This window comes from Scardinius erythrophthalmus (genome assembly GCF_964197995.2).
Source record: "Scardinius erythrophthalmus genome assembly, chromosome: 5".
NCBI lineage: Eukaryota > Metazoa > Chordata > Actinopteri > Cypriniformes > Leuciscidae > Scardinius > Scardinius erythrophthalmus.
In genome coordinates, this window is record NC_138225.1 from 14,360,008 (window position 1) to 14,370,019 (window position 10,012).

General features: G+C 39.7%; 1 protein-coding gene across 1 annotated transcript in view; it reads left to right on the forward strand.

Moving 5' to 3' along the window:
* Positions 1 to 607: 607 nt before the first annotated feature.
* The window catches only part of arhgap20b (Rho GTPase activating protein 20b), a 52,918-nt gene continuing 43,513 nt past the window's right edge, over positions 608 to 10,012 (forward strand). Inside the window, exons 1-4 of the mRNA XM_081367191.1 lie at positions 608 to 966; positions 2,069 to 2,136; positions 7,703 to 7,840; positions 7,964 to 8,110. Of these exons, the coding sequence (XP_081223317.1) occupies positions 877 to 966; positions 2,069 to 2,136; positions 7,703 to 7,840; positions 7,964 to 8,110 (443 nt within the window). The 5' untranslated portion in view covers positions 608 to 876. The remainder of the gene's footprint in view (positions 967 to 2,068; positions 2,137 to 7,702; positions 7,841 to 7,963; positions 8,111 to 10,012) is intronic.

Sequence of the window (10,012 nt, forward strand, 5' to 3'; positions counted from 1 at the left end):
AGGCAGCTCTGTTGCATCAGTGGGCAGAGTTTCATCTGCAGGGCTTATGACACATGAAAACTATATAAATACAGTTTGAAAATTATTTTTTATTGTTTTCTCTAACTTTAAAGTGAAGTAATTAATTATCTAAAATTAATTGCTGCTTGACAGAATCCAGTTAAAAAAAGCTGGCTAATTTAGCTGCTGTTTGGTGGGATTAGTTCACCAATTAGGCCATGAACCGTGAAACTGCATTTGAGATGTGGCCATTAGTTCTACAATGAATATTCAGAGTGAAGCTGGACTGTTAATATTGTCATCATAAACTGTTTCAAAGCAACATATTAAAATACAGAATTGCTGTTGATTGCAAAGCTGCACTGAAATTTAATATCTTCTGTAGTGACGGTAACATCCAGTAGGGGGCCTTGGAACTTCAGTGAATGTGGAACAGAACACTGAACCACTATGTCCATATTTAGAGAGTGAGACTGAAAGAATGTGTGTGTGTGTGTGTGTGTGTGTGAGAGAGAGAGAGACAAACAGGGGAAGAAATGAGAAATCCTTGCTAAGGAGGGAGGGAGAAAGGAAGGGGACAGTAATGAAAATTAAAGAGAAAAGAAAAAGTTGTGGGGGGACATGAGATGGGTTGGGTGGGTAAAGTTCCTCACACCAAGTTCCTGACAACTTCTCATCTGGATGATAAAGTCAAACCCCTTTACAATTTATTTTATGATTTTATGAGGGAAAAATAAAGAAATATATAATCTCGAAGACAATTCAAGCTCATTTCCTTTGTGGGAATTGATGCATGTTTTCTTTCTTTTTTTTTCCCTTTTTTTTGTGAATGAGGAGATTTAGAGCAGCCTTGCCGAGGACGATTGAGGGAGATGGATGAAAATGAGTCCACATCAGAAGGTCTCAAACTGCACTAACCTTCAATCTACCAAAAGTGGACCGGTGACCAGGCCTGTGGAGGAAAAGGTGAATTTACATAGAGGTAGCAATGGTTTGTTTGCGTAAGTTCAGCAGATGATTTACTTGAGGTGTCCTTGAATGGACCTCAAACTGAGGGTAGGTGAACTATTCATGAGACACTTGTTATGCATTTAGTGGTAGTGCATGTGTTTAGCTCATATTTAATCTTCTGATATTCACATCACTGGTCAGTCGTAATCTGAAATTCTGTACCTAAATTAAATCTGGTTCCTGGGGGTAATTGCTGCTATTTCAGTGCAAATATACAGCATTCATAGCCATCCAATCTTTTTGCAAGTTAAAAGCTTCCAATCTTTTTACTTTGTTTTTTTTTATTCAGACCCATGTGTCCTGACATGACATGTACATGTTTTTCAGATATTATCAATTTGTTGTGTTTTGCAACTAAATAAGAGCATCTGCTCATCTGCAGTATGTCTCCTAAACATTCCCTGTCACAATTAAAATGCACAGTGCTTTCCAGATCTTTAACAGATGTCTTGCTGGCATATGGTGTCTGATACACACTTTTTATATTAACACACATGAAAGCTTGAGAAATCTTTTTTATTTTATTTTATGGAACATTATGTGAGATAATCTGACCTTTGTAATTTAATCTTATTTGATTCTTAGGGGAAATCTTTATTGATCCTTAGGACCCTTATGGATTTGTTCAAAATAATGAAATTCCATTAGCAATTTTGGATAGGGATGTTTTAATGCGTCAACCAGAATAATAGACTAATATTTGCATTCTTATTGTGCAGTTTTCCCTGTGATTTTTTTTCTTGCAATAAATAAATAAAATAAAACATCCAATGACAAACCGTGCTACCTCTCCTTATGAAAATATGGCAAGGTCAGTGAAGCATTCACACCAGATGTCATATAAAGAAGAGAGATTGTCTTAAAGGTGTGAGTTTTCTTCTCTCAATAAACAGATAATTGCTATAGTTACCAAATTATTTTATAGCATATTTCTTTTAGTTTTCTCTTCATTTATTAATACTTTTGTTGCTGCTGCTGATGATGATTTTGACCTTTTTCTTGTTTTTGAGATGTGTATATGTAATTGGTGTGCAATTGTGTTTGCTTTTATTTGTAGATGATGAAGTCCACAATTCCAAGAAGAAAAACCGCTGTTATTAAAGCTTTCAGCAAAACCAGACAAAGGTATGTATAGACAAGCAACTACACACATACAAACATACTCTTTTTTTTGAGGAGTCTTTGGGCATTTTAAATTGATGTGGAATGTAAATGTAATATTCTTTTAATTTATCATGTCTCATTTTCACTTCCCACTCACACACATACAAACATTCTCTCATTATTCTACCCCCCCTCCTTTTAGACACATCTTCAATAAAGTAAAAAGTTAGTTAAAAAACAATAAAAAAATGTAGGGTTAGGTCATGGTATTTATAACTATAGATAAAAACGTCTATGAAATGAATAAATTAATGTCCACATTTATCTAGCCAATTAAGTGTGTGTGTGTGTGTGTGTGTGTGTGTATTTGATCTATCTGATTTAAATCTAAATGGCATATATATACTGTGTGTATGTAGTATAGGCCTTTATGTGGCCCGTGCTGGCAAAATGAGTCGCATTGAGCACATTTTTAAAAAAACAGATATTGTTATTTTCACATTCTCTGTTAAAAAACCTCCAAAAGGATGTATCATTTGTTGGAATCGGACAAAACAATGACTGAGCTACACCTGTTTGTGTTCGATAGAGTCAGCAAAGTCGGTTTTGAGAAAATTTTTGAAACGTTTTCTGAACGTTCCAAAACGTCTCGGGTTACTTGAGTAACCAATGTTCTCTGAATAGGGAACGAGACGCTGCGTAGCGATGACACAATGGGAACCCCCTTAGGGCGGTGCTGATTGTCTGAACCCGTATAGAATCACACCAATTCATTGGCTGATGGCGCGGGTGCCTCCTCAGTGGCGCTACGTCACTCAGTCTTATACAGTGAACGCGCCATCTGCTCCTCAGATTTTCCACCGATGAAGAAGCAGCTCCTTCGGCAGCAAGAGGAGCTTGGCAGCGAACGCAGCATCTTGTTCCCTATTCAGAGTACATGGGTTACGCAAGTAACCCGAGACGTTCTCTTTCATAGGTTCATCCGACGCTGCGTAGCGATGATGCAATGGGAACGATATACCACACATGCCAAGATAAGCACTGCCAGATCTGGCCCAACAAGGAACTCTCCTTTAACCTTTTTTTTTTTTTAGCCAGACCAAACTCAACTAGGACCTAAACGCCCAGTTCATATGGAAAGCCCTGGGCGGCCGGCCCCAAAGCATACAAACAACTGAGACGACTTGCGCCACTGGCCAGAGCGGTCCACATATGCCTTTAAAGCCCGAACAGGGCAAAGCAAATGATGCTTCTCCTCCTCAGCAGAGGAAAAAGAAAGGGGATAGTAAGAGTGAAGAACGACTTGAAAACAGAATGATGTTGACAAAACTTTGGGGACATAACCAGGTCTAGGTCGTAGAAACACCTTCACAAGACCTGGGGCAAACTCCATGAAAGGCTCACTCACAGAAAGAGCCTGCAGATCCCCCACACTCTTGAGAGAGACCAATGCTAACAAAAGCGCCACCTTAGCCCCTTTCACACAGAGATTCTAGAAAATACACGGATAATGTGTCCCGGGATTTGTCCCGGGATCTTTTGATTTTGGTTCATTCACACTGCCATCCCGGCAATGTTACTAGATCCCCATCCCTGCATCGATCCCGGCATCGATCCTAGCATCAATCCCGGCATCAATCCCGGGACGTGTTTGTGTTCACAAAGAAGGCACTCTGGCTATTTTACGGCAATTTCCCGGGATCAAAGCGCTGTGTGAAAGGGGCTCTTGAGAGTCAGTATCCAGTCCGGAGCTGACTCCAAGGGTTCAAAAGGAGGCTCTAATAGCCCCTCCAAAACAACTGATAAATCCCAGGTGGGGACACTAATAGGACATGCAGGCCTCAAGCATCTAACTCCACGCATAAACGAGGAGACCAGACGGTGTCTATCTAGGAGGACCTCGTCTGACTCCTGACAGGCGGCGATAGCCGCGACTTAAACTCTCAAGGTAGTAGCAGCTGCTCCAGACACAAACTTATCCTGCAGGAATTCCAGCACTGAACCAACCGGGCAGCTGACTGGGTCCACTGCATGAGCCGAACACCAAGACTCAAAGACCTTCCACTAAGAAAAATATAGCCGCCTAGTAGAAGGCACACAAGCGTTATCAATGGTCTCCTGAACATTAGCGGGAAGACCGGACGCCACTGTCGCTAGCGATTCCCTTTTATCTGCCACACCCACAGCCTCCATATCGCGGGTCGAGGACGCCAAATCCTGCCCTGGAGCTGAGACAACAGATCTCTCCTGATAGGAATCTGCCAAGGGGACCCCTCCACCAGGGAGCTCAGTTCTGAGAACCACGTCTGGGATGGCCAGAATGGGGCTACCACAAGGAGGCGGATTCCACACTCCCTTAGGCCCCGATCACACCTGACGCATTTTTTGCAGTGAGAGGCGCCTTTTTTCAATTGTTTTCCTATGGCAGTGAGCGTTCTGCCTGCTGTTTATGCGCCTGCTGCACCACACGTTTTTGCAGTTGAAAAAAAAGCAACTCCGAGCGGAAAAAGCACCCGACGTCATCGCGTTTTTTTCCACTGTCCAATCGAATGAATGGAGAGGCGGGCCTTCCGTTTTAGTGATGAAAGCCACAGTTGTTTGAACGCCTGGAAAGTGCGATGATGAAGGATAAACTTGTGGTGCTCTCGCGGGTTACCAGGAGCTTAACGACTTCATGAACCGTAACTACAACAATGTTAACAGAAGAAAGTAAATAAATTTAATAAAAGGCTGATTTGACATTTACTTGACTGACAGGACAGCTGTTTCAGTGGTTGCCAAGCAACATAAAAAATGCAGCGCATTGCTCGTTCTGTGTGATGGGGCAGTGCTGTGTGCCTCGCGTTTTCGAACCTGAAAAACGCGTTAGGTGTGATCGGGGCCTTAATCTGCAAAGGACTGATTAGCTTGACTGGAGGGAATGCATACAGTCTCAAATCCGGCCACAGATGAGCGAAGGCATCTATCCCCAGAGGCGTCGGATGAGACAGGCAAAACAAACAGTATACGTTCACTGTATAAGAGTGAGTGACGTACTTTGCACATAGCACATACTTTGACTGTAGCTCGAAATTAGCCCATGTGCACTCCGATTAATTTTGCCAGCCTGACACACACACACACACACACACACACACACACACACTGACTGACTGTTTATATCTGACCAATCCCTTGGTAATGGCTTGAAGACACACTGCCTTATATAGGCAGGAATGCAACAACAGAGACACACACATAAGAAAGCTGGCAAAGTGCGTCATTCAGATTAGGAGCTAGAACAGAGAGAGAGAGACAGTGGCAAGGTGCCAATAGAACAATTAATAAATAACAGAAAGCTAAAAATCTTGCAAATAGTTTGTGTTATAGTTTTATGTAAAAATTGCAATGGCAAATACACTTGCTCCTTGAAATTTAAACAGGAAGACAAACGCAGGAACAGGTGTTTTCTTCACTATAATATTCAGCTCGTTGTCATGGCAATAAAGTTGACAAGTTTCTGAAGGTGACTTACAACTTCAGCGAAAAGTATACTTCTTTATGCATAACATTGAAAAAAACATTACTGAACGTGTTTACGTGATCAGAATGTTTCCGTTTTTCTGCACCAAGTTAACTTTGGCTCATGTAAACCTTTATCAATATTTGTGATTATCAGTATTTGTTAATTTGTGCATGTTTTATACATTCCTATTATTATAGATTCTGAAGTCTGTTTAAAGCCCAGTTCATGGGAAATGCAGTATTTGTATGTAAATGTAGAATCAAGGAAACAGTGCAGCCTTTGCCAACATGCCAGAATATCATTTACTGTATATAAGGACACACTGAATGAGACATTATTATTTAAAGTTGTGCCAAACCTGTATGAAGTTCTTTCTTCTGATGATCACAAAAGACAATGTTTTGTTGAATGTCTGTAACCAAACAGCTGTAGGCCACATTGACTTCCATAGTATTTTTTTCCCCATATTATGGAAGTCCATCAACTGTTCAGCTGGATTCTTCAAAATACCTACTTTTTGGAGAAAGAAGAAATAACTTCATAGAGGTTTGGCACAACTTAAGGGTGAATAAATGATGACAGAATGTTCATTTTTGGGTGAACTATTCCTTTAAACAAACATCATGTCTTATATCATAAAACAGATTGTTCCGGTTCTTGATGCTGATTAGTCAATAGGCCTATGCTATAACCGCCAAACAAATTTATATATCACTGTGCAACACCCTTAGCATCCACCCTTGGCAGCATAAACAGTCGATACTGTGAAAATTGTAAAAATGTTTATCATTTATTTAATTAAGTATGAGAGACTCCTTTTTGACATTATGTCTGCATCATTCACCTTTGGGTAACACTTAAATTCTATAGTCCACTTTAGACAATCTACTGACTATAAATGTCAACTTATTCTACTAGTAACCTAACAGTCTAGTAATACTCTGAGAGTAAGGGTACTTTTACACGACAACGATGTGCTAAAAACGGAAAAGTTTTTTCTTTGTACAGATGACAACTTTATCAAAATGAATTCGTGAAATTATTACGCAGTATTATGCATGCCAGACAAGTAGTTGGTTATGTTACTTTATAAAGAAAGACTACGCGCCCACGCACATATGCATTCTTTTACTACAGACAGTGCACTCGATCCGAATGGACATGCGTATAGACACAAATTACAAAATGTATAAGTATTTTGTCCAATTTCATTCTAAGGAAGCTAATCTTAATAATACTGTGTTATTACTTTATCTTCTGGGTAAATTTCTTTTTCACTAAGCCAGAAACATTCACTGTAATCCCAATTTTAGAATGTTCTCCTGAAGTCCCATTTAACTTCCAATTGTGATGATGTCCGTATGCCCCCCCAGTGTTCTTACTGTTAATATCTGTATCTTTTCCTTTCCAAATAAAAGAAACTAAACATGAAATACGCATGTGCATTACGTCACTGTTTGCGTTTTCAGGCCACCAAAACGCTGTTGTCGTGTAAATGAATGGCCAAAAAGCATAACAAGTCTTTGTTGAAACTATGTCGTGTAAACGGCCCCTTAGTTGACAAAGTCACTTATGGTTAGTAGAATGCCTAAAGTGGACTGTTGAAATAAACCTTTAATTTTGAGGCCACGCCCTTCCCCCTGTCATTCTCATGCGGGTCCAGGAGAAAGAAGATTTTCCATGCTGAGAGTTAAGCAGACGTGTGTGTGTGTGTTTGTGTGTGTGAGGAAATAACCTATATTGTGTTAAAAAATAAAGCGCATGAGAACAGTTCCTGTTCTCTGTATTTATCTGAGCTCCATTAGACGAGGCATGTTGTTTTGCTTGTTTACTCTCACTGTCAGGGACTATTTTTCTAGTGGAAGGATGGCAGGCACTCAAGCAGTGGCCTCTCGTTCTTTATTGCTTACCCATCAAACTTGTTGATGTTTTAATGTTATAATGTTATAGTAAATTGGGTTAATATAGGACAAGTAATGTGGGACACCTAATCTTAGATTGCAGTACATTACAGAAATTTAACTGGCATTCCTAAATGTTCTTCATTGCTATTGTGATTTTAACCTGTTCACTCTTCTACAGTGATGAGTATGGGGCATGTAATGCATCCCAAAATGCAGTGCTGTTGATGGAAGCACATGCTCACCTTACCATCGGCTTGCAGTCAAGAGAAAGACTTCTGCTGCTTTTCACTGATTCGCTTATCATCGCCAAGACTAAGTATGTCAACTTTTTAGTGGGTTGAAATATGGGTTGAAAAGTATGTGATTTAATATGTTAAAAATGTAGGACATCTGTCTCTCTAAAAGTGCATGTGTGCATTGTGTGTGTTACATGTTACAGGTCTCTGTATCTAAAGCTGAAGCATCGTGTTAGCCTCTCAGACATATGGCTGGCATCCTGTGTTCATTGCATCACAGACAGGAAGCTCACCTCCAAGAATTCGTTTGTGATTGGCTGGCCGACCATCAATTATGTCATCAGTTTCAGGTGGTCTTTGAAAAACTATTTCAAAATTGCTTAAATGTCAAACATCTGCAGTTTTGGCAATCCAAACAAGACTGAGGTGGTCATTGTATGTCATTCAAACATAGTACTGAACAATTCTAAACCGTTATGTTTATGGGATTTTTACAACTTGAGATGAAGCAGCAGTCTTTAAAAGAAAACTATGCCTAGTGGAAGGAAAGCTTTAGGCGCTACAAAGGTGCTGAGGAAAATAATTCAAGTGAGATCCACCCACACTACTGCTACTGACTTGATAATAAAACACTGTGTGATAAGATGACATAAACATTTTTTTTCCTGCAGCATTTAAATTCTCAAGTGAAGTTCGCATTATATGCACTCACACACTCTCTTCCAAGATCAGCTCAGCTCTTTGTCATTTACAATGCTGATTTGCCTCCTTGTTAACCTGATTTTTTATTCTTCATTAGACATATTTTTTTGGAGATAAAAGTAGGTCAAACCCCATGAAATGGAGAATACATAATATGCTGCTAATCACAGGATAAAAAACAACACTGAAAAGCCTTTTAGTTAAAATAAGAGAGTGAGGTAATGACCTTTTCATTCTTCCTCTAATTTATAGTGCGTTAAATACTATCTATGGCAAAGTGAACAAATGAGGTAGAAATAAAAGGAAGTTGGTGACACATTTTCTTTCTTTTTAAATACACCTGTAAGCATGTGTTGATGATGGAACTATTGTAAAAATGTGAAAAATATCGGGTGCGAAATGTGAAAGAAAGTTTTTAGAGAGTCTCAGCTGCATTTGTTTGTCAGCACCTCACTATGACATCAGAAGCCAGTAACACAAGATTTTAACTTCCTCAAAAGGAAGCCATAACAAAAAATGTGGTGTAGCAGTGTGTCCAGTAACTGGAGAAAAAAACAGACTGTAGGATTTAGACAAGAAACCATTTCTCAAACTGATCTTTAATTGAATGCTGTCCCATGAACACATTTGCAACACAAATTTTTAAATTCTCTGAGGAGGGATTTTCAAAGGGGGACAGAGTTCCAGTTTACATTTTTAAGGAAATTAAAAGGATTTCTGTCTTTCTAGCCTATGAAAGCTAAGCGAGTTCCGCGTTTCCACTGAAATTACCCGGAACAATTTGTCCCAAGAACTTTACTTCCCCCCCCAGACCTGTTGCTTTCTGCGTTAATTTCCACTGCAATCTAAAGTACCGTGAAGATTAGGTAAATTAGTCCAGTGGCATAGCACTGCGTGCTACTTTACAGTTCCAGCTTAATTTAAGCTTAATAAAGCAGGAACCTCGGCCTCGGTCCATCGGTCGTATTTTTTAACCTCCATTGTTGATTTGAATAGCAAACAACTGTTACTGCACGCACCGCAACAGATTTAAAAAAAAAAAAGGTGGTTGAAATAAAATGCTGCGTGGAGTCAACTAATCAAAATGCGGCATGAACTCAACCAATCAGAATGTTCAGCGCCCCTGAAAGTTCCTGAACTTTAAAAAAGTACTACCTCGCAAGCAGGGACTTTCGGAGGGGGAAATATTTTCCCGGAACTTCATTAAGACCCTGGTTCCTGGTGCGGAGTATAATCCCAATGTCCCTGGGGAAAGTTCCTGCGTTGGAAATGCAGCTAAATACTGTAAATGTTTGGGATCGTCCACGTCTGTGGTTGCGCAATGTTCACTTTTGGGAATGGTTGGTATATATGCAGCTAATGAGAATGTTAATGAAGGGTACATAATATGGTCACTTAGATGGTTAGGTGATACATAAGAAGCATGAGATGGTCACCCTAACCCTAACAGGAATAAAATGGCTTCTCAAACAAGAAAAAAATGTAGGGTGGGATTTGATTTTGTCCATCAGGAATGGATTAGATAATTGGATCGTTGTGGTTTGCATTTG